Here is a 23,810-nt window from a genome sequence, read left to right on the forward strand (position 1 = left end):
ACTTCCTATTTCCATCCATCCTTCCTTGCCATCTTTATCCCTCCTTTGTTCTGTCATCCTTCTTTTCTTTCCTTCCATCTGTTCTTCCTCCCTTTCTTTCACTTCATGTTCTTTCCTTTTCCCCACTCTCCTTCTCTTTTTTGGCTTCCTTTCCTTGCTTCCTTGGATAATTTTTCCTGTCCTTTTTTCTCGCCTTCATTCATTCCTTCCAGTTCTTTCACTTCTTTCTATCTTCTCCTTCCATCCTTCCTTGTATCCTTCCTTCCTAAACCTTGGTTGTCGTGGTAACATATGCCCTCCATTAGGTCTTTAAATCTAAAAACTGACCTCTGACCTTCAAATTTCTACATGAAAATCCTGAAATCAAAACACTTATTTACACGTTTCCGTTTTACTCTGCATTTTCATCCAGGTTGTGTCTCAGTTTGTGTCTCAGTTTGCTGAGCCGAGCAGCGAGCGGCTTAATATGTGATTTGATGGATTAGAGCCGGAGCGTTTCTGAATAATTCATCCCGGGTTATTAATGCGACCGTCGGTTTTTATTGGTCACAGGAAAACCCACAGACGTCCTTTCTGAACGCAACGTCGCTACAGTCTCCATCTGACTGTTGCTAACGTGAGAAAGTCACATTTCCGACAAATTTTTCTCTGTTAAACATTCATTTTTGTCATCGTCGCACATTAAACTAAGCATGCATAAGCAAAGGGACATAAAACATCTCCAAAAGATACAGTTTAGATATGTTTTATTTTGGTTTTGATGCCAACAGATGTGCGTACCATCGATTTAAAAAAGTTACTTATGGTTTAGTAGCAGTGCAATACTAGCTTACAAACATCCTTTGCTAAACTGTGGTAGCAGACAGACACGGATAAATCAGAAAATTAATATAGTTCCTAAGTATGTGGAAATATCCAAAGCATTTGTCTTTGTTTATAGAAACATTTGACAGTTGTTTTCCAGACATTCATTTTTACAACTCATAGCTGCCGGCTTTTATAAGGCCTGTCCTTATTGGCTACGGCATGCGATAAGGAACAAAATAAACATCGACCATTAAATCAGAAGGAAATATACTATCAAAACACACAAACGTGTATGAACAATCTGCACAATTTGGAAATTCTTTTAAAATAATTTACTCTTCGTTACACTGCGATTCAGATTTTGGCCGATATCAATTGTTTTGACTAAAATGTTGCTCAAAATATGAGGAAAGTTGCTGAACTGGCAACAGTTTGGTAACTGTTGGTGACTGTAATCTTGCAGACATGACCTTGTGGGCCGGTTTGTCTGTGGTTGATTTTTAGACTTTTGCCAAGGTAGAAAAAAATTGGCCAATCACCAATCTCCCAAAATTAAAGAAATCGATGAAGGCGGAGGAGGTTTCCTTTTCATTTCAGTCACTCTCTGAGTCAAAAAAAATCCAGCTAAGGAGGATTTTAGAGGGCAGCATGCGACTTCAGACAAAGCAGTCTGACTCGTTCTTATCTCAGGTTTTCGACTGTTTTTCGATCTGATCCCGCTGCAGGATGAGCTCTGTAATTGCCATGCAAGGCGTTTGGTGCGTTCATGTGTATTCAGGGCGTCGGCTGCAGCTTCACAGGCTGATGGGCCGGACTGAGCGGCGGCCCAGATCTGCGTTTAATGATTGCAGCGTTTGATTGGATCGCTTTGGGCTGCACTTTTTTGCACAGGCAGTCGTCTTGTCAGGAGTTTTCTGGCTCTGCACCTCATCTGGGTTTCTCCGCTGATTGACACCAAAAGGTGTTGCTTTTAGATTTCTAATACCTTCTGAAACCTCTGGAGGATGTTTCAGTTTCTCCTCCTGCTTACTTCCACTTTCTGCTTTCAGTCAGAAAAAGTTTTCAAAATCAAATCAGAAATATTTTCGCCAAATTCGCTTCGTCATCAGAACACAAGGAAAAGTTGCGCGCCTGTTTCCCTCCAGCCTTTAACGTCACTTCGTTTTTAGTTGTGAGGGATTCTTGAAGGAAACTTCAGTTCTCCGGCGCAGGAGGGAGAGTTTATTCCTCCCACAGCCGCTCTCCAGTGGAAACATCTGCTGCAGACCGCAGAGCTCTGGTGGCCCGCGCGGTCGGCCTCGCTCAGACGGCCACACGGCTTCTGATGCACATCTGCAAGACGTTTGGTGGCTTTCTGTGTTTGTGGACTAAAGAGAGCTGATGATTTATCAGCTCTGATTTATTTTAGGGCAGGAAATTGCTTTTTTTGGCTGATAGCTGCACTCCCTTCTGCCATTTCCAAGCTGCGCCTTCTTTTAATTTTACTCTTTAGCAGGTTCTGAAGTAGCTTAAAGCCAAAGTTGAGACTACTCAAGCAAATCAAATAAAAACAAGAAAAGAACAAAATTTCTGTGTGGAAAAACAAACTCCTCCCATAGGGTCAGAGAGGAAATATTGCAGCTAATAAAAGGCTCTTAAAAAATGATTATACCTCAATAAAAACAGAAGTTTTAACAGTTTGCAGCTGAAGATAAGGTCAAGTTTATTTGTTTAGCACATTTCAGCAGTTCAGATTGTTTTACACCATATAAATATAACAAGAACGTCATAAAGTTACCAACAATAAACATTGCATTTCAAATCATAAACACATCAAACATGTCGAGTTTCTAGTGGAAATATGTTATAAAACTTGAAATGAGATAAAACTACCTGATAAATAACTTTTCATCTAGATATATCAGCTCGTTTTAAAGCAATAAATCATTAATATTGATTAAAAAATAGTTTAAGTGGCAGATTATTTCACTTATCAAAAAAATGTCTTAGTGAAATAATCTGCCAATGAAAGTAGTACTTTTTAAAATCAATATTAATGAATTATCTTAAAAGAAGATGCTATTCCTGGCTGAAAAGTTACTTGTAGGTCGTTTTGTTTTATTTCAAGTTTTCTATCATTTTTACACTAGAAACTTGACTAAAATACTTGGTAAGATTTAGATTTTTTGCAGTGTAGACCCAGATTTCTTACCTGATCTCCATTTTCAGTCTCTAATAACTGAAGCTGTTTTCTGACTGTGTTAAGATGTTGAACCACTTACTTTTTTAAAGACCGTTTATTTATAGTTATTTTATCTACAAATGTAAGTCGCCCTGGAATCTGTTGCGCTTCCGTTCGTAGAGTTCAGGTTGAACCCGTTTCCGAAGCCGATGAAGACCAAATCCTGGTGGATTCGTCTCGATTTATTAAACTCCATCAACAGAAAAATGTTTCATTTTCATAAAAGGCGTTAAAAGTCCACACACTGACTCGCGGGGGAGAAGAAGGAAGTTGTCGCCTTTCATTAAAATTCACCGACATTCCTGCAAAAGCTGTGAGTGATTTCCCATTTTGCTTCGAAGAAAGCAGACAAACATAAACATGCTGCCAGAGTGTTTGTGTTTGTCTTCGTTGGAGGTAGTTTGTTTGTGTTTCTTTATGGTCGTGGTGATGCAGGCTGCATCTTCAGCTCCCTCTCTGTGTGTGCGTGTGTAAATGGCCTGTTAGCCATCTGAAAGCAGTCCCCCCTCCTCTTCCTCAGATGATGAATCCCTCATATGTTTTTGATGTCGGCCATGAAGGCAGTTTGCGCATTTAGGCCCCCGCGACCGCGCCGCGCCCCATTTCCACTCGCCTCATTTATGCTCATAATAAAAACCAGCGCGCGATTGTATACCCAATTTGCCAGGTGGTTATTGCTTTCTAAATTGAATGAGCCGCCCTAAGTGTGATGGTTTAGAAGTTGTGTGCAGCTTTAAGGCAGCGTGATGGTTCCACAGATTTCTGCAGGAACACAAGAGGAGCCGAATTACAGAAACAGGCATCAGGATGTGCCAGAGAGGCTGCGGCGTTATTCCCATCTGGAGAGACATTTCACATTCCTGCCTTCATCCCCGTCTTTCTCTTTGTATGCACATTGTGTTCCTTTTCACCTTGCAATTCAAGTTGGATCCAGGGAACATCTGCGCAGATCATTCATGTCCGAGTGTGTAGGCGCGCCACAAAGAGCGGAGCCCTCCGTGTGGGCTTGGATGTTTTATTTCACACAGATTCATGCCTGGACATGCAGTGTAGGCTCAGTTTGTGCCTCTTAATTCAAGCGTAAGGTTTGTGTGACCTCAACCACTTCCATCTCATTGTGGCCGATGCAAACGCCTCCTCCTGCTGGTGGGAGGGAGGCGAGTCCGCGCAGAAACCCCGAGGTCATTCTGCCGCCAAAAAGCAATAAAAATGTACTCCTGCTTTTAATAAAGCAATTATAACTCATTGCTGAGTTCAATTAATTTTCTGCTTCCCGTTTAGGAAAGAGATGAGGAATGTTGAACAGCAGAAATGAGGCGATTGGGTGGAAATTTGCTTCGTCCGTTCTGTTTTATTGTGTGACAAATCAGCACAATTTAGTGAATGAAAATCTAAACAAGTGGAAAAAATACATATTTATAGACACAGAGTCCCCTTTTACTCTGATACCCTTACAATAAATCCAAAACATACACCTAAAGAAACAAATAAAACAATTAATTTTTTAAATATTATCTAAATCAAGTTTTCAAAAGCAACACCCTTTGTGATTTCAATCTAAAAGTTATTACCTTTAAAAAAGTATTATATATCAAATCAATTCACTCATTTATCTCCAGTCTTCTTGTTAATCCAATTTCAGGTTATATGGTTTTTTGCTTCACCTCTCAAAGTAAATATTTATCTTGTTTTTTAGTTCAAGTCCTTTCAAATTCAGATGTTATTTTACTTTGAAGTCTGCCTCTAGGACTTCCTGTGTTTCTTTCTAAAATAAAACTGATTTATTTGAGATTGTTTGTCACAAAAATGCTTACAAAAGATACTTTATATATTTATATACTTTGGCTGCAAAGTGGCAAAAAAAATCAAAGTTTTGGTGTTTGGGGTGCAAACAATTAATCAACTTACGGTTAATATTATCACATTAAAATTAGTATCAATCGATTAACTAACAGCGTTCACTTCTTGCAGTGTAGTAGTTCGGCCGCCGACCAGCAGGGGGCGTCCTTAAGGAGCCGTCCATGAGGATTTAAAGATGGTGGCGGAGCGGTAAAGAAAAATGGCCCAAACAAGAGCCCGGTTCTGGATGTAAAATGGATTTTAAGCGGTTTTGTTTTGAAACATAAACACATTAAGTGCCATTAAAGTTATAACTTTCATTCAGCCGAGACGCGATGATGGAAAAGTGGAGGAAAAACCGAGAAAAACTGTAAGATGGAAATAAATACGGTTGATTTTGAGAGACGTGAATTAATGCACTTGATGGAGAAAATGTTAAATATTAAATTAAAAGCAACCATGGATGGTGCTTCTGTGTAAACATCTTTCTGGTTCAGATATTTTATTCTTTTCATCTTTTACTGTTTATTCAGCAACCTAAGAGGCTCCTGTTTTATTTCTGAGTTCAATACATTTTGTATTTAATACAACAAACACAAAATAATACGATTTAATGTTTTTTAATATAGCATTTTATGAAAAATGTAGTCCTTTGTTATGAAAAGACTGTTGTAAACTCAGATTTTTAAGAAAATGGTTGTTTAGTAACTTATTAATTAGTAATTGTATCATTATTTGCGTTTTGCATGAATAAATGTTGGGCTGTGTGTATTTCAGGGGCCGTGTATCTAGAGGGAGGCCTGGATGAGGCCCGGCAGCTTTTCGGACGACTGCTTTTCAACACTGAGGTGAGTGCAGAAACAGCCGTAAAGGCTCATTTCTTCATATCTCTCTTTTCTGAGAAAGCTGCCGTTGAAGATATTACCACCTCCTAATAATTGGCCAAACCTTCGCACTGCAGGTTCTGGCAAACCTTGAAAGATCTGGACAAAATCTGAGCATTGTTTGGAAAAAAACAAACACAATCCTGGAACAGAGATAATAGTTTTGTTGGACACCTGCTGTTGTTTGCATGTGCGTAAAACCAGCTAGCATGAATAAATGATGAAGGAAGCGGTGTTTGCGTCCGTCCCGGCCAGAATCGCGAGGAATCAATTAGCTGCGTACGACGCTAACTGGCGGTTCGGGTTGTTTGTGAGCCGCCCACCAACAGGAACCGGCGCAACCTGACCAGAACCAGGAGAAAACAAAAGAAGGAATCTGCAAGCAAGACCTTTTTATTCATATTGGTATCAGTGATGCTTATTTCTGTAGTGTGGATTACTTTCATCAGAATTGAGATCAATATTTCTGCATTAGGTTTAGCACTGGAGCTGATTTATTTTTGTGTGTGTGTTTTCCCTGAAGTTGTGAACACATTTGGCCTTGTTTGTCTCTGCTCTTGGCCAAATTTACTGCAAATCTCTTCTGAGTTTGTAGCCAATGTGTTGGAGTGCTGAAACGCCCTTGCTTCTGTTTTTACTGTCGTCGTGCGGCCATGGGAGTCGGCAAGAAAAACGATTTAGTTGAGGGCTGTTTGTATGAAGAGGGATTCGCTTGAACAGATTTTATTTCTTTTTTATTGAAGAGCTGCACAACAAATGTGGATGGGGAGGTAAAAAAGCCCTGAAATTTCTTTTTATTATAGGGTTAGGGAAACATACAAACATGAAAATATCTTATGAAAAACTGTATTAATGAACGCCTCGTTGATGGTGGGAGGCATTGTTGTCATAGTTGAGGGAGGATGCTTCCAGATGGACCAGAAAAACCCACAAAAGCAAACAGAACGGTTATAAATCAGTTTGTTTTCCGTATTTTATCTAATTTATGAAGATCAAAACTTTTTCTTTTGCCTTTGCTGAAACAGAAAAAACAAAATTAGTTAATGGTTTTTGCGCAGAAGTCTTGTTGAATCCATATTATGTTCTTTAAAGGAAACAACTTGACAATCACTAACCACAAAACGTTGTGGGCGATGATGGAGTTTCATCTATTCATCAACCTAACCACACCCACTGAGCAGTTTCCTACATTTTGTCACAAAACAACCAGGAACAAAAGTTGTTTCACTGGGATATGATGGGACAGAAGATGACACATTTGACACATAAGCAGAAGGAAAATATTGCTATTTTTCTCTGGTTTTTGAAAATAATACTGAAAAATGTGCTGTGCATTTGTTTATCCTTCCTAAGACTCGTCACTAAGTGTCCAGCTCACGTCCAGGAACTTTATGCATTCTTCACATTTTTTAATATTCATATATTTAAAATTAAGGCCTGAAAATGTCTTAAATTTATTATAAAAATGTAAGTTGGCCTTAAATATGTAGATTATGGATCTTAAATTTTGTTATTTCATGTAGTTTATTTTTCTTTGTAACTTATGAACACTAAAGTTTGAGTCACGCACAGACACTCATTCTAGGGAAAAAAGCTTGGCATGAATTTCATTCATAATGGTCTTAAAAAGTCTTAAAATTAGTTGGTGAAACCTGGAGAAACCCTGTACCCACTCAGGCTAATGCAAGCTAATGGCTATTTGAGGTCAAACTAATTGAAACTGAAGCTAACAGCTTCTCTGAATTATGCTAACTCTTATGCTAACTCTAAGAAAGCTGACAACTTCCCTGTCAGGCTCGATGCTAGCTGAACCGCGGCTATTCAGGATCAAGCTAACTTCTGAAAATGTTAACATTTTCTCCAATTGCTAGTGTGTTTTATTGCAACTTTCAGACAGAAAACAGACCAAATCGGTAGTTCTCTAGATCTTTTCTTGAAAAATATAGCAAATACTTCTCAGAGTTCTGCTTGGTTTAATTCACGTACCTAAGTCGGTCCTCATTGAGAGGAAGTTTTTCGTCCTCACGTAAAAACTCGTGGTCTTCAGGTTGAGCAATCGTCGCCTAAAGATGCAATCGTGAACCAATCTCTTTCTTTCCTTCTGTCTTGTTTCTCCAATCTTAGTTCTGTATGAAAGACTCTTCAAGAGTGTATTCTGTCACCAAAACCCAAATTTTTGAAAAACAAATAAAATTTTATATTGGCTAGTAATAGCATTTTAAAAATAAAAATTCCATTTGCACCTCACAGGACAATTGCATTCAGCAAGTGACTCACTTGTTTGCAACAAATCGAAAAGGAGTTGAGATCGTTTTCAACTCCAGTTTGAGATCGTCAGACATTCAGATGGAGGATTGAAATAGTGTGGCTTGTCAGCCCCCTGCTGAATCCTCCTGATGGCTGTTCTGTCACACAAAGCCGAGAGGAGGCAGATGGACAAAAGACCAGAAAGCCAAACACCGGCCGCGTGGCGGGGTGCGACGGCTACGGGGGTGGGGAGCAGGGACGGACAGCCAGGCACCGAGAGCCACACAAGCCGCTTGGATCCTGTTGCACTTCCACTCCAACTCTGCAGAAAGGCTCTTTACTCAGCACATTACTGGAACTAATGAGATGAGGTGCGAAACTGAAGCACTTTACATTTTTCTCTATCAAAATGTGGAAATTTTTTTGCTGCTCTGGCGACTTTTCCTTCACATCTTTACATCTGTTCCTCCTCTGGAACAGCGACACCAACCTTCACATCGCCGGCTTGGCAAAGAATTAAAGTCTAGAATTAGTCCCTTGATCGCTCCAATTAATCAGTCAAGTTTATTTTTATAGGATATTTCAGCAACACTGCAGCTCAAAGTTTATTTTTACAACATCATACAATCAACAGTTGTAAAAACCAATAACAAATGTTAAATTTTCAGAAAATATGTTGGTCAATCTTCATTTATTATGGTTCAAAAGTTAATCTAAGCAGGTGGGTTTTTTAGTGTTTCAGCGGTTCTGTTGCTTCTCCATGTTTGGTTCTGGTTCTGGATGCAGAGCAGAACCAGAAGACCTGAGAGATTCTGGGAGGTAGAATTGATAATTAATCATTATTTATTCCTTTCTTCCATCCATTTTACACAGTAAATTCAAAGTGATTTTAAAGTAACAATAAATCAATGCAAAAAAAAAAAACTTCAGTATTTTCAGAATAATTGTGATACATTAAGTATTGAAATAACCTTTTAGGTATTTTTGTGTCCTACCCCATTATCTTGGCAATATAAATAAATGCACACATTTGATCTAAACACTCAATAGCTCCAAACATCCATGTTTAATTCTCACCTGGCTCCACTATTCTTGTTTCCCTGCTTCCACTAATCAGGTTGGCATTCGTAGCAGGAGCCAAACCGTCTATTTCCGTCCCCACAGTTTTCCCTCCCAACACATCACCTTTCCCAGACTCTGGTTCCCAAAACAACAGGCCTTTATGTCGCCTCAGATGGAAACTAGCCTCATTGCACACAGAAGCCTGGAGGAGACAATACATGCTAATTTGCTAATGACATTACTGTGGAGGTTATTAAAGCATCGACGGAGAGGCAGGAGGCATCATCTTCGGGGGGAAGCTGCTCGATTGCTCCCAACCTGGACTCGGCGACGATATTGCGTTGTTAATGCCACTGTTCCGACCTGAGGGAAGCGCCTCTTTCAGGAGCAATCACAATAATGGTCTCTCTGGTCGCCCATGGGCTAATCTGTTGGATTTCATTAACAGCGCCGCGCAGACACATGCACCTCCAAACGCCAAACTCCACAAAGGTTGCTGTGACAACTATGGCGGTCACCATGGTGCTGGGATAATGACGTTTTGGTAATACGGCGTTGCGACGGGCTTCTTTTTTCACAGGCAGCCACAATAAACAAAATGGTTTCCAGCTGGCTTAATTTACAACCCTCTTCATGCATCATGGAGATTTATTTTGTTTTGAAATGGAAAAAATGAGTCAGCAACGCACTGAAAAACAAAATCTTACCAAGTTTCATTGTATAGTTTCTATTTCAAATATCTTATTACACTTAAAGTAAGACAAAGCCAACTTAAAAGTTACTTTTTAGCTACATACATATAAAAAAATGTTTTACTTCCACTGCCAAATTATTTCACTTCTAACAAGAAATTTTTCCTGTTAGTTGCAATATTCTACCAATGGATCAATATTTTGTCCTGCTGACAAATTACTAGTTTTGACTTAATTCAGGTGCACTAATAAATACTATAGCAACAACACTTGGTAAGATTTTATTTTTTCAGTGTACATATAAAATAAACTTCAACAAAATGGATCTGCACTGCAAAAACACCAATTACTTTTGTCTAGTTTCTGGTGTAAATGTCTCAATATATGTGAATTAAGACAAAACTAACTTGCAAATAACTTTTGAACAAGATATATTTGCTTGTTTTAAATCAATTTCTTAATATTGATAAAGATGTCGGCCTGTCACAATAACAACATTTTCTGGACGTTAAATAGTCGCAGAAACTATTCCGATAAACAATAATATTGTTAATCTGAGACCATTTTTAAGTAATTTATTGGTAATAATGCAAGAAAACACTTTAAATTCTGATTAACTTTTAAACACTGGACCTGGAAGACATTTGAAATATCCAAAAATAAATAAAGGAAACAACAAATAAAATCAATTATGAAGTTTCTAAAACCAAATTATCTTTCAAAAGAAAGGATAGTTTAGACCAAAGTATCAGACTGAAGACGTTATCATTCAGTTTTTGGTAAAAAGAGATAAATAATAAACAATAAATTAAACAAATGAAAATTAAGTGTCTTAATTTAGTTAGTTGTTTATGCTTACAAGCATATAAAGCAGATTATTTCACTTTAAACATGGAAAAATGTCTTGAAATGAATTAAGTGATTTTCCAGTCTAACTTTCTAAAATTATTATTAATGAATTATGGATTTAAAACAAAATCCTTTAACTTGCTGAAAAGTTTGGTTTAAGTTAATTTTGTCTTATTTCAAGGGTTCTAAGATTTTGTGTTTTTACACCTTGAAATCTTCAGACCCAAAATTCATTTCACCCTGAATTGGTAACAGAACCGTTATCCTATCGGTATTCTAATAGAAATGTTTTTTATTTTTACCGTGTCGTTGCTCGCTTGTTCCTCACAGAATAATTCATTTTCTTGTTGGTTTTCACTGTTTCAAGCACTGGAAATTTCATAGTAGGGAAATTTAAAACGGCACCTCGACTGTCCGCTGACAGAAAGCTCTTTGGACTCCTTTTTATGTTCGTATTGATCAGCAGTGCCATCTTCTATCGACCTTCCTGCCGCAATACCGCGTTTGATGGATTGATTGGCAGCTTGCAGCAAGAGACCAATTTGTCAGGGAGCAGTGGAGCTTGTCAGAGAAGAAGTGGTAGATGGCCTTCAGTCCCAGGGGCGGTTCAGTTGGGTAGGGGGCGCTGTGCGGCCCGAGTCTGAGCTAAAAGTCAGGTCAGGCTTACGATTACTAAACTTATTTCTTCCATGTGTTGTAAACATCATTGCTCTTTCTATTTGTGTTCTTGCAAACATCTCCCGCCTGCAAAGTTTCACCAAACATGGAGAAAGTTTTCCTGAAGGGAAACAAAACCTTCAATAAACTCTCTCTTTTTCTCCAGTTTTAAATTTGAATACATTTGAACTATAACTTACCTGCTGAGTAAATCTTTCAAAATAATTTCACCTTTTTCTATTGGGTGAAGACATGTCTTAACTTTGCTGTTGATCTTTGATTTCACTAGATGAATTAGATCAACTTGCACCAAAAATAATCCATTTTGAATTGAATTGTCAACAGTTTTAATGAATTTGTACAAAAGCAAATAAGAAAAATCCAATACCGGTAGACATGTTTAAAATAAATCTATTTTTACACTTTATTTTGCTCCTAAAAAACATCCAATGTTGACTTTAATTGCTGTGAAGTGTTTCAGCAGCTCACTAAAACAATTCAGGAATCCAGGTAAACCACAAAAAGTATCATTAAAGGTTATTTTTCTCTAAAATATTTGAATTTGCTTGTACAGGTTATGGGTCACATTAAACATAGAAATGACACAAAAAAATCAAAATTTTAACTGCAAACTTTTAATATCCACTTTTCTTTTTGCCTCCAATTTTCACTTTTATGATAAACTATGCATTTGACAGTGAAATAATCATTTGTCTATTTCCCCCCCTTGTTTGTAACACCAGAGGTAAATCTTCCAAATGGCCGTGGTTCAGCTGCTGCACATGATGATTTGTGGCCCCAGTAATTATACCTTCCTTCTGCTGGAAGAGAGAGAAAGAAGAAAAGAGTAAAAATATTGCTATTCTGAAATCCTGCACTCGATGCCGGCTTAATCATTGTCTGCCTTGTCTTTAGGACGGCTGTAATTGAAACATTAGCTGTTCGGGTCTATATGCGCTATGTGGGCGGCTCGTGTGCGCCCTGTGGATTAGTTTTAATCAAAAACCCAATCACAAGCCGATTCGTCTCGTCTGTACTTCACAGCATCTATTTGTTTTTCTCCTTTGGTTTCCTTTGCTGTTCCTTCTTGTGTGTGTGCATGTGCTTTAGATTGCATTACAATCGTGTGTGTGTGTGTTTTTTTTAGAACCAATACTGTGACTGAAACAAGGCTGTGATAACATGAGATCCATTAGCCGGTGCTATCGATGGTCTTTAAGTGATCTCCACAGCCAGAGAGTCTTTTGTTCACAAGCAACGCCATGTAACCGGCGCCTTCCACCTCCAGTCCCAATCTTGGATACAGGCAACCAAAAGGAAGCATTCACTCAAACGTATTGACCGCCGTCATGAATTTTTCATTGGCTGCTCAAGGCGATGGGCTGCCAGCTGGGTGTGTTGAGAAAATGAGGCTCCCACTCAATACCAATGGCCACACACACCCTCCTGTCCATTGCATTTTAAAGTTTATCTTCTTGAACCTTTTAAACACCTGAGTGATACTGTGCTTTAGAGGACCTGTCCACTTCTCTGTACCACTATGAATCACTCAACATTAGAGCATAAAGCTGCCTTTTGCTCCTTTCTCCTTGGCAACAGCTTGAGCACTTACTCTCCCCCTCTCCCTTGGTACTGTATGCTTTTCCAGCCCTCCATCTCTTTTCCATTTAACCTATAAAGTTACCTCCGAGCAACGCTGAAGAAACTTGTTGATTTTTGTACACATTTGCCTCCCCAGGAAAGGTAGACGAAGTGCGTTTCTCCCTGGAGAAAATATACCTCCCAAAGCTACAGACTACCAACCCGCCTGTCAGTAACATGCTGTGTTTTCCACTCAGATACACCTCACAACCTCCCGTTTACCGTCTCTGCAGTGTGTTGTCAGTTCTGAGTCCTGACAGTATCAGGAAATGAAGTGAAATGCATAGTGTGCAGATAAAGATGTCCATTGTACCAGTTAGAGGATGGTTTTTGGCCTCTTTTGTTCCCAAAAACTTCATAAAACGCGAAACATTCAGTAGATTGCGTTTATCTTTACCCGCTTATTAATGCTTGGTTGTGGAGGGGCAGGTTCGACTCTCCTTTGCTGAGGACAATTTGGAGTAACCCGTCAACCCAATGGACATGTTTTTGAACTCTGGGCTTTTTCTAGCTTTTCTACTTTAGCTTTAAAATAACTGTTTGCTAGTATAAAGCTCAGAGCTCCTTCTACCAAACAGCATTAAAGTAGCTACTAGCTACTTCAAAGCTATTTTGGTTCCTACAAACTAAGGTCAATCTGAATGCTGGTGTGAAGATAAACATTTGATTCTTGCACACAACCAACCTTCAAATAAAATGTACATCCTTTCTGTAATTTTCACTTTGCTTGAAAGATGAACTCAGGTGTTTTAAATTAGTTTTTGAAGAGCAATCAGACTTTTTCACCTTCAGTCTAGTTTTTCATTCATAATTTCCTCTTTTGTTTACTTTTTTTATAACTGTGTTATTTATAATCTCGAACTTGGAAGGCCCTCACGCCATGAATTTCTTCTGCCTTACTCCTCATCTTTGTTTCTGTCTTCACAGGACCTGCGGGAGGTCTGGCTCCACTACCCACCTCACCCCCTGCAGGTTGGTCGAGATGCGATTTATTATTGATGTTTATTTGGTTTCTGTTGCCTCTCATTAAATCTCACCTCATCCATTTGGAGAAAATTGTCTCCTGGTAACCCATAGGCTGTTATTTTTTGCAACGGCTGACTTACATTTTATAACTGTCAAAGTGTTTTTCCACCAGCTTTGTTGTGCTGCTTTCCGGTTTTGGTCAAGACCTTAATCCTCTTTCTGATTTACTCTTCTTCAGCAACATTTCACTCTTTGCTTCTCCCTTTCAGTCGCTCCGCATCGTCACCGTCTCTGCTGTGCTTTGAGTGCCACGCTCCGTAAAGAAACACTGAACATGTCAGCAGTGTTTGTTTGAAATTAGAATTTGGAAGACGAGATCAAAGATGCCATAACAGGATTACGATCCCGAATCACATGAGGTCTCCAGGGACCGCCAGGCATCTTTCTCTCTGATGTGTTTGCAGGAAGAAAGCGTTTCTTTCTCAGAGATTTGTGTTTAAGCTCTGTAAGTGCATGTGCTATAAAGTGTCTCAGCGTTTCCACATGTCTGTTTTTACATGTCTAGTCCAAAATAGCTTTTTTCTGCACATGTGTGCCTCCTCATCCATCTATTTGTCACCTCTAAATGTTAAAGACTCAGAGAGAGAGCTGGGTGTTTTTGTTGAGCCTGTCAGGGCTCAGGATTAACCGACTGCAGCCAGCACTCCGTTTTCCTTGTGAGCTGCACAGTCCCCAGCAGTGAGTACATGAGCGGGGTGGAGCCCCGTGGGTCCACCCCGCGACCCGCCACTGCTCTGTGGTGCGAGGTCTGCTTCCATTAGCCACTTCAGAGCAGGAGCATCATTACTGCGCTGGCTGGTGCTGCTGTTTCCTCTGGGTGGTCCCCTGGTAAACTGTTCCTACTGCATGGTAGCTTGACAGCATCTTGCCCTTTAAACTCAGTAATAATCAGCCTTGTATATAAATGTAAAAAATTGTGTTTTTTTTTTACTTTGACTGCTTTTGATCAATACTTCAACAAGTTTTCTGAAGCTGTTGTTTTTCTAGCTTGTTTCCGTCCTGTTTTTGTACGTGACCTGAACTTATGTTTTCTCAAAGTGAGAACTGGATCCAAAAGTAATAAGAACTTTTAACCATTTGACATTTATTTCAGACAATACAACATTTTCTGAGTAGTTTTTACCATACGTGCTTTTCCTATGGTTAACTGTTAGCTATTTTTATGTTGTGGTTACCGTCCATAACAGTTAGCCTGAGTAGATTCTACTGTAGCTAGCTGTTAGCTTGAGCCAGATATGAGTAGCTTTTACTGATTCTTATTTCCTTATATGTAGACTGGGTGTTTGTTAGCTTTCCCTACCATTTGTTCAGGTAACTGTTAGGTTTAGTCTCTGTAGCTCTAATACACGCTAAAATGACATTTCATGTGATTGGCTATAGGAGTGAGTAGATCTGACCCTTACTAGCTTCAGATGTAAGCTGAAATATTTGTTAGCTTGACTTACAGTTAGCTGTACTTACTGCTAACTTGGGTAGCTGTTAGCTTAAGTAGCTATTAGCTTGAGTGATTCTTTCCTTGTTTAGTTAATTGCATGAGTAAGTTTTAGTAATTTTAGCTTGCAGCATGAATGACATTTAGCTTAAGCCGTGGTTAGCATAAGCAACATTTTGCCTATTTAACTATTAGCATGAGCTTTAGCTTGTTTAGCTGGTAGCATGAGTTCATTGTAGCTCAAATAGCTTTTACTGCTGTTTGTTAGGTTATGTTGGTTGTATTTTAGCTTTAACTGACTTTAAACTACAGAAATTGTCTGATTTAATTCCAGAAAGTGAGGGGAAGAAAGATGGGCATACTTTTTTTTTTATTTGTTGTGTGTAAACTTCTTGCTTCTACTGCAGATAATCACCTCAGAAAGCCAAAACTCACTTGTACTTTATTGAAGATTTTGGTCTACCCTTCATTATCATGATGAATTGACCAGTAGCAGTGCAGTTGTTCAATAATAAAATTGTAAAAAATAAATAAAATCAACCCCAGAAGAAGAGCAAAGGACTCTAAGGATAGTTTGCAGAAGCTGTAAAGCGAGTGTCATTATTCACTCTAATTGTGTGTTTGCTCCAGTAGCTGTTGCTTAGCTGTTCTCATAAGCTCTAGCAATGAGATTTTATGAGTATGTGTAACTTTAGTTGTTTCCTTGGTGAATAGCTCATCATCTGCTGGAGAGATAACAGTTTAACTTAATTGGTTAACTAATTTTAGCTTGGTTAGCTGTTAGCTTTGGTTGCGAAGTTCAACTTTTGGAAACCCCTGCAACTGCTTGTATAACATTGCTCAACCCTGAACACACAGTTTGTATAGATTGTGTCACTGTCTGACATTAATCAGACCGACTTGTTTTAGGTGAATTGGGATTGCCAAAAGTTTTTCTGTTTGATAAAATGTCAGATTTTTAGGCCAGTGTTCGCTTTGACTATATTATCAGTAACTCCAAGCTGTAAAAATTTGATCACTTATTGGGTTTAGACATGTCAGGTGATGTGGATTTGTTTAATGATGGAGGACATGGTCCAAGGAGTTCAGTACCTTATATTAAGTTGTGCATAATTATTAGGCAGATTTTATTCCTCAGGCAAAATGAACCAAAAAACTTATTGACTGGAATCTCAAAAAGTGGAAAAAAGGCTTTCATGGGAACGCTGCGCTCTTAAAATCTCTGATATATGGGTGTGTGATTACAGAAACATCAAACATTTTGTTGTAAATACATGCAAAAAAGATGCAAATTAACTACCAAAGACTTAAGAGTCAAACATGAAGCTAAGAGGAGTCCATTCTCCATCGGCGCGTTCATATTGCAGAAATGTAACGTGCCTTAAACTCTGAACGCAGAGCGGAAACCTGACCACCACCAAACACACCAAGAAATATCTGAAGGCAGATTTTTCAAAGGTTTTATGGACTGATGACAGAAACTCTTGACTGATCAGATGAATGGAGCTCAACACAGGAAAAAGTCTGCATCATTCATGAAGACCGTGATTTTTAATGCAGTACAAAACTCCATTACGTACGTTGAAGTGCACTAGTGCGTGACTCGCCAGCAAAGAGGCTAAGGATAAAAATCTGTAGATTTTTTTTTTGTTGCAAAAATGCCTTCAAAACCCTGTTTATATGCACCAAATAAAAAAATATTTAGATCAGACCAAACTTTTATAAAATCAGACCAAACTTTTATAAAATCAGAATCACTTTAATTTTTATTTGGTGTGTGCAAATGTCTGGTTTCAACTGCAGCTATTCACCAAAGCCAAAATTCACTCGTACTTTATTGAAATTTTAGTTCCAAGCTTCATTATCATTAAAAACGAACTAGGAGCCGTGCAGTTGTTCAATAACAAAATTATGAAAAATCAACCCCAAAAGAAAAGCAGAAGACCTTGTAAAGATAGTTTGCTGAAGCTGTGAAAGAGTCATTATTGACTCTCTTCTTTTAAATCAAGGCTAAACACACGTTTATTTTTGAGTTGCCTTCGATTAATAAATGGAACATTATTGATTTAATCTCTATTCCAATTTTTCACTACTTTCTTTATAACGCTGCAGTGTAATGTTTTGTCTTCATCATGTAAAGGACGTCGCCTTGGCGAAATGTGCAACACAGGAGTTGCTTTGAAAGGAAATGCCATAAAAAATTTAGCCAAGTTGTAGTTTTAAGGAAGTTGCACCAAATTAGAGGGAACGTTTGTCTCCAGAAACGTTTCCCATCGTCATCCGCACATCTATGAATTTGTTTAACCTCAACTGACCTTGGACAAAAAAAGTTTAGTCTGGCTTTATTTGTGCAAAATTAACTTTTTGTACGCTTTTCTAGTTCATTTGGGTTTCTACAGTTTCTGAAAACAGATGCTTTCACAAAACCACCTGGCTGGTTTTTGGGAATAAGTTTGTTTATTCCCAATGAGTCATTGCAGTAAAACCAGTCAGTAAAACCAGTGTTTTATTGTTAAATTACCATCCAGAAACCACTTACTCTATTCTGGTTGTGCAGAAGGCTCCACTTCTGCTTTTCAGAGATGTACGGTTGTATAACTTTGCTTCTGTTTGCACCCATTTTCTTGTGACTGCATCTTATTTGAATTTAAAGTAAAAGAGGCCCTAAGACATCTCATTATCCAAGAATGCTAAAAAACATATGTAATTAACATGTTTCACGTAGATGCTCGTCTAACCTTTTCAAGGCAGCATAATAAATCACCTTTAATGTCACATAAAGTGACAAAGTTTACATCCAAACTGGACCAGACTCTCCTGGTTCTCTGGTGTCTTTGGCTCTGTGTGCATGAAGAGACATTGCATACTGGAATCTGAAACGATCTAAAGCTGTTCTTCCCTCGTCATTATAAACATATTTTTTCATGAGTGTTGAAAGCTCCCAAAGTTACAACATGAAACCCAAAAATTGTTGCTGAAGGGTAACAAGGTGTAACCTAATTTCTTTCCTCACCAAGACGGGGAGGAAGAAGTGAAAGAGGAGCTGCCCTAATGAGGTTTGAGCTGACGGCGGTGGCAGCTCGCCACGGCATGTGTAATTACGCGTGCACACATCTTTGGCATGCGCCGGGCTTGCCACCGCCGCGCCCTGCGGAGGGATGTGGGGCGCCTCGCGGTTTACAGGCACTTCCTCGTGTTTCCAGTTGATCCCACCAACACCAACGCACAGACGAGCTCTCCAGGATGATTTAGTAGAACGTCATTTACGTCGAGTGCGGATTACAAAATTTCTCCTTCGGTTTATCAGGGGGTACAGGAGTGTCGAGCTTGTTGGTGCCTCAGCTCTGATTCCTCCTTCGTTTTGGACTCTGAAAGTGATGCTTTGAAGGCGTTTCAAACATTTTTATATTTATTTATTTCTTCATTGCTTCTGTTGATTCCCCCCTGTGCTCCTCACCCTCTCTTTGCTTCGTTTGAAGCCTTGCTCCTGGCCATTCCCCCTGAAGGATAGCTAGCTCCTGTGAGTGCTGAACTCGTCAGATGTTGTTAGTTGTGATTCATGACATTTAAACGCCTCGCGTTAATTAACAGAGGGAATTTATAAAAAAGAAAAGGGAGGCAGGAATGAAATGTTTCTTGGTACGTGCCGGAAGATGGAACCATGACATTACCGGCAGCGCTCCAATTAAAATACTCGGTTTAAAAATACATCTCTGCTCTGCTCGCCGGCTTGCCATGGGAGACTTTGAAAAATGATGCTTTAAGAGAGCGCAGACAAAAAGAAATGTTGAGAAAATAAAGGATCTTCTGAAGAGCCTTGATCTGGTGTGTTTGGGAGAACAAAGCAGCAGAAGGTCAGATAAATGTGCTTCAGTTATCTTTGAATGTCCTCGAGAAATTGCATGGATTTCTTCTGGAAAATATGTTTTGGTCAAGCCAGTAGTTGCTCCACACAGAGACCAATTAGACGATTCCAGCAGCTTAATTAATCTCCCCATAAGAACGTCTGCATACATTTGTTTATTTACATTTTTTGGCTATTTGAGCATCACAATTCCTCCTCTAATGAGCTTAGTCATGAGCAAATATTGTGGTGAAAGCCTGATAGGCATTTTATCTTTATTATAGGCAAAAAAACCCAATGAAAGTCACTCATGGGGCTTAAATGATTAATCATTATTAATCAATTATTGAAATCAACAAATTTGATGATTTAATAATTAACTAGAGCATGAAAACAAAGATAATTTAAAGATAACTGTAAAATCAATAAATTAATGTTTCTTTTCTCATTTAACCTTCCTGCAGTTTTAGTGTGACGCTCACGAGGAGCGCGGCGAATGTCACGGTCAGCATCGCGCCGTCAGACCGTCAGTACCTGAAACCACACAAACGAAAAGCAAATCAAGAAGCACACCTCCAAAAAAGTCAATGCGACCCTTAAGATTACAGGAAGGTTAAGGAAAGAATGTAATTGTTTATTAGCATCTTTTAATGTATTTCTGATATTGTATGATAAAAGGCATAACTTGATGCATAAAAATATGTAAAATAAACCTTTTTTCACCATTAATCAATTACTAAAATAACTTTTAGTCGGAGCAGAAGTTGCTCGTCTTTGATGAACAGATGACTTGCTGTACTTGTGAGTCACCAGATGAATCGACTGCTAGAAATACCAGAGAAGTGAAAGAGCTGATTGGCTGCTGCGGATCATCTCAGTTTGTTTAGAACTGGGATAAAAATATGCAAACAGCGCCAAGCACTGCACTGGGAGAACTGGGAGAAAAGCTTTTACATGATGAAGACGTTTCTTCTTCGTCACCACCGGGCCTCAGGTTGAATTTATGTGTGCGTAAAAAACAGTTTCCCTGAGGAACACCTAAAAAGATATATGGACTCATTCATCCAATTCCACTGCCAAGGCATCCATCCAATCAACCAACCATCCATCCATCCAACAAACCAATCAACCATCCATTCAATCAACCATCCATCCACCCATCCAGCAAACCAATCATCCATCCAATCAACCATCCATCCATCCATCCAACAAACCAATCAACCATCCATCCAGCAAACCAATCAACCATCCATCCAGCAAACCAATCAACCATCCATCCAGCAAACCAATCAACCATCCATCCAACAAACAAACCAATCAACCATCCATCCATCCAACAAACCAATCAACCATCCATCCACCCATCCAGCAAACCAATCAACCATCCATCCAACAAACAAACCAATCAACCATCCATCCATCCAACAAACCAATCAACCATCCATCCACCCATCCAGCAAACCAATCATCCATCCATCCGATCAACCATCCATCCATCCATCCAACAAACCAATCAACCATCCATCCACCCATCCAGCAAACCAATCAACCATCCATCCAACAAACCAATCAACCATCCATCCAACAAACCAATCAACCATCCATCCAGCAAACCAATCATCCATCCATCCAACAAACCAATCAACCATCCATCCACCCATCCAGCAAACCAATCAACCATCCATCCATCCATCCATCCATCCAATCGATCAACCTTCCATCCATCCAACAAACCAATCAACCATCCATCCAACAAACCAATCAACCATCCATCCAGCAAACCAATCAACCATCCATCCAGCAAACCAATCAACCATCCATCCACCCATCCAGCAAACCAATCAACCATCCATCCATCCATCCATCCAATCAATCAACCTTCCATCCATCCAGCAAACCAATCAACCATCCATCCAACAAACCAATCAACCATCCATCCAGCAAACCAATCATCCATCCATCCAGCAAACCAATCATCCATCCATCCAGCAAACCAATCAACCATCCATCCAACAAACCAATCAACCATCCATCCAACAAACCAATCAACCATCCATCCAGCAAACCAATCATCCATCCATCCATCCATCCAATCGATCAACCTTCCATCCATCCAACAAACCAATCAACCATCCATCCAACAAACCAATCAACCATCCATCCAGCAAACCAATCAACCATCCATCCAGCAAACCAATCAACCATCCATCCACCCATCCAGCAAACCAATCAACCATCCATCCATCCATCCATCCAATCAATCAACCTTCCATCCACCAGCAAACCAATCAACCATCCATCCAACAAACCAATCAACCATCCATCCAGCAAACCAATCATCCATCCATCCAGCAAACCAATCAATCAACCATCCATCCATCCAATCAATCAACCTTCCATCCAACAAACCAATCAACCATTTTGATTTCCTGCTGATCTTCAATAACAAGACTATATAAAAACGGTTAATATGCTTCTATGGACATTGTGCAGATTTATGACCTTTAACCTCGTGTCTCGTCTCTGAGCCTCACCTTTAAATCTGTTTTTTCTCCAACCAGGTGCAGGAGCCGCAGTCGGACCGTCAGCTGATTGAAACGTCTCCAGTTCTTCAGAAACTCACCAGCTTCGAGGATTCGATCGGAGTCTTGTTCACGCATGTCCGACTGTTGGCCAGAGCGTTCACCTTGAGGACAGTCGGCTTCAACCACCTCACCCTGTGAGTAAACTAGGAGTTTTATCTGACCAGATTACCTTCTGTCTTACAGTTTTTTCTACAAACACAAATATTATCAGGGGTTTTCAGCATAATTAGTTCAAATTTAGTTCCCAAAATTTTCCTCAAGGAAGAGTAGCATTACGAAAACATATTTTTACTGAAGTAAAAGTAAAAAGTAGACATCTAAGAAATTACTCAAGTAACTATTTGGTAAAAAGTCAACTAATTAGATCATCAGACAGTCAAAAATATAAAGTTACGTGAAAATATAAGTATTTTAAAGACTAAAATAGCAATAATAAATATAAGTAACAAAAAACGTCAAAATTGGTCAAAAAAATAATTTCCAAATGAAATTTAACAAAAACTGCATGTGTCTGGTGAATCTTTGGTTAAAACATGTTTTTTTTTCATTCAGTGGGAAGAAAATCCAGAAATTTTACTCAAGAGTAGAAATACTTCATAATAAAATGATTCAAGTAAAACTAAAAAGTACAACGTAGTAAAAATACCCCTAAAAGTATTTTTTTTAAAGGTTACTCGGGTAAATGTAACTAGTTACTTCCCGGCTCGTCTTGAACGTCCTGTCAGGTGAAAGGTTTCACTCCTCTTATGTTTTTACGGCAACAGGCTTGATCCCGTCCAACAGAAGGAAAACCCAGGAGACTTTTAAGCCTCCATATCTGTATTCTGTCTCCTAACTGCGAGGCTGTAACCCCATTGCCCCATGGGAAATGCGGTTTTGATTCACTGGATTGTCCTGGACTGAAGGTTTTCGCTTTCATTTATTTCAGCCACATCTCTCACTCCTCTCTCTCCCTCGCTGTCGTGCTTCGGTCCACCTAGTGAGAGTCTTACTTAAATCATTCTTTTTGATGCAGATTTAATTAAGGCTGGCTTCGCTATACATCCTCGGTGCGTGCTGCGCTCAGAGAGCGAGAGAGCAGCCATGCACATGTGGTTTTTCTTCTGTTTTTCTCTGTTAATTGCGGCGTCTCGCAGCAGTGCTGCAACGCCCCTGACTTTGAAAGTGTGTTTTTTTTCCCTCTCCTGCGCCGTGACGTTTATTCGATAGTCGGAGGGGGAAAAGTTGCAAACGTTCTATAGGAATTGATCTGTCGTCGTTGAGTAGCTGTCCTCATTTATTCGTAGCATGTAATTTTTTAAAAATTTCAATTTTCATTAACCCGCCTTCCGGCTAATGAGGCTCTCCTCCTGAATTGTATTATTTTTTTCCCTCCATTCAGACTTGCAGAGCTTATTTGCAATAGACGCTCGGCTCACTTCTGAGCTTTCCAACTCTACACAATAGTGGGTTTGACAGCTAAAGCAAATTAGGCTTGGCAGCGCGCGTTTGATATCTTATTGGCAGGTTGCGCTCTGTAATTGCTTGCTTAGGTTGGCCACAAGGACACTTCTCTGTGTGTTAGTGCACACCGTCTGCACACACACACACACACACACACACACACTCCTGAGCATGCTCTAATCCATCACTTAAATGTCAAACCTCTCTCCAGTCGGGGTCAGTCGAGTTGATTAGAGGTCCAGAGCTTTGTCTCCTCCTGAGCTTTACTTTGAGGACTTTCCAACTGAAGGTTGAAAGCGATATTTTCCAACTCGACGGCGGAGGTTTCTACTTGTTTCAGCCGAATCCGATCGCCTGTCCTGCAGCAAAAGAGCCGATGAGTTTCCGTTTTAATTTATGTTCATCAGCTCATTAGTAGCCGAAGGCGCGTTGACCCAAATGCAGCCGAGCGACGGCTGCCCACGAGGACCAAAGGTCGCAGCAAAGTAGGTCACGGTGTGGTGATGGAGCGCAGAACGAGGTCAGAGAACGGAAAGGAGAGTCAGACGATAAGGAAGGATGTGGAGATAGGACGGCGGGTG

At 39.5% G+C, this 23,810-nt stretch overlaps 1 protein-coding gene across 1 annotated transcript in view; it reads left to right on the forward strand.

Moving 5' to 3' along the window:
* drosha (drosha ribonuclease III) overlaps positions 1 to 23,810 on the forward strand; it is a 152,740-nt gene that overhangs the window by 52,546 nt on the left and 76,384 nt on the right. The window contains exons 23-25 of the mRNA XM_055059367.1: positions 5,645 to 5,715; positions 13,827 to 13,871; positions 21,763 to 21,920. Of these exons, the coding sequence (XP_054915342.1) occupies positions 5,645 to 5,715; positions 13,827 to 13,871; positions 21,763 to 21,920 (274 nt within the window). The remainder of the gene's footprint in view (positions 1 to 5,644; positions 5,716 to 13,826; positions 13,872 to 21,762; positions 21,921 to 23,810) is intronic.

The sequence above is a fragment of the Poeciliopsis prolifica genome, unplaced genomic scaffold (assembly GCF_027474105.1).
Source record: "Poeciliopsis prolifica strain line A6 unplaced genomic scaffold, Auburn_PproV2 SCAFFOLD054, whole genome shotgun sequence".
In the NCBI taxonomy this organism is placed as follows: Eukaryota; Metazoa; Chordata; class Actinopteri; order Cyprinodontiformes; family Poeciliidae; genus Poeciliopsis; species Poeciliopsis prolifica.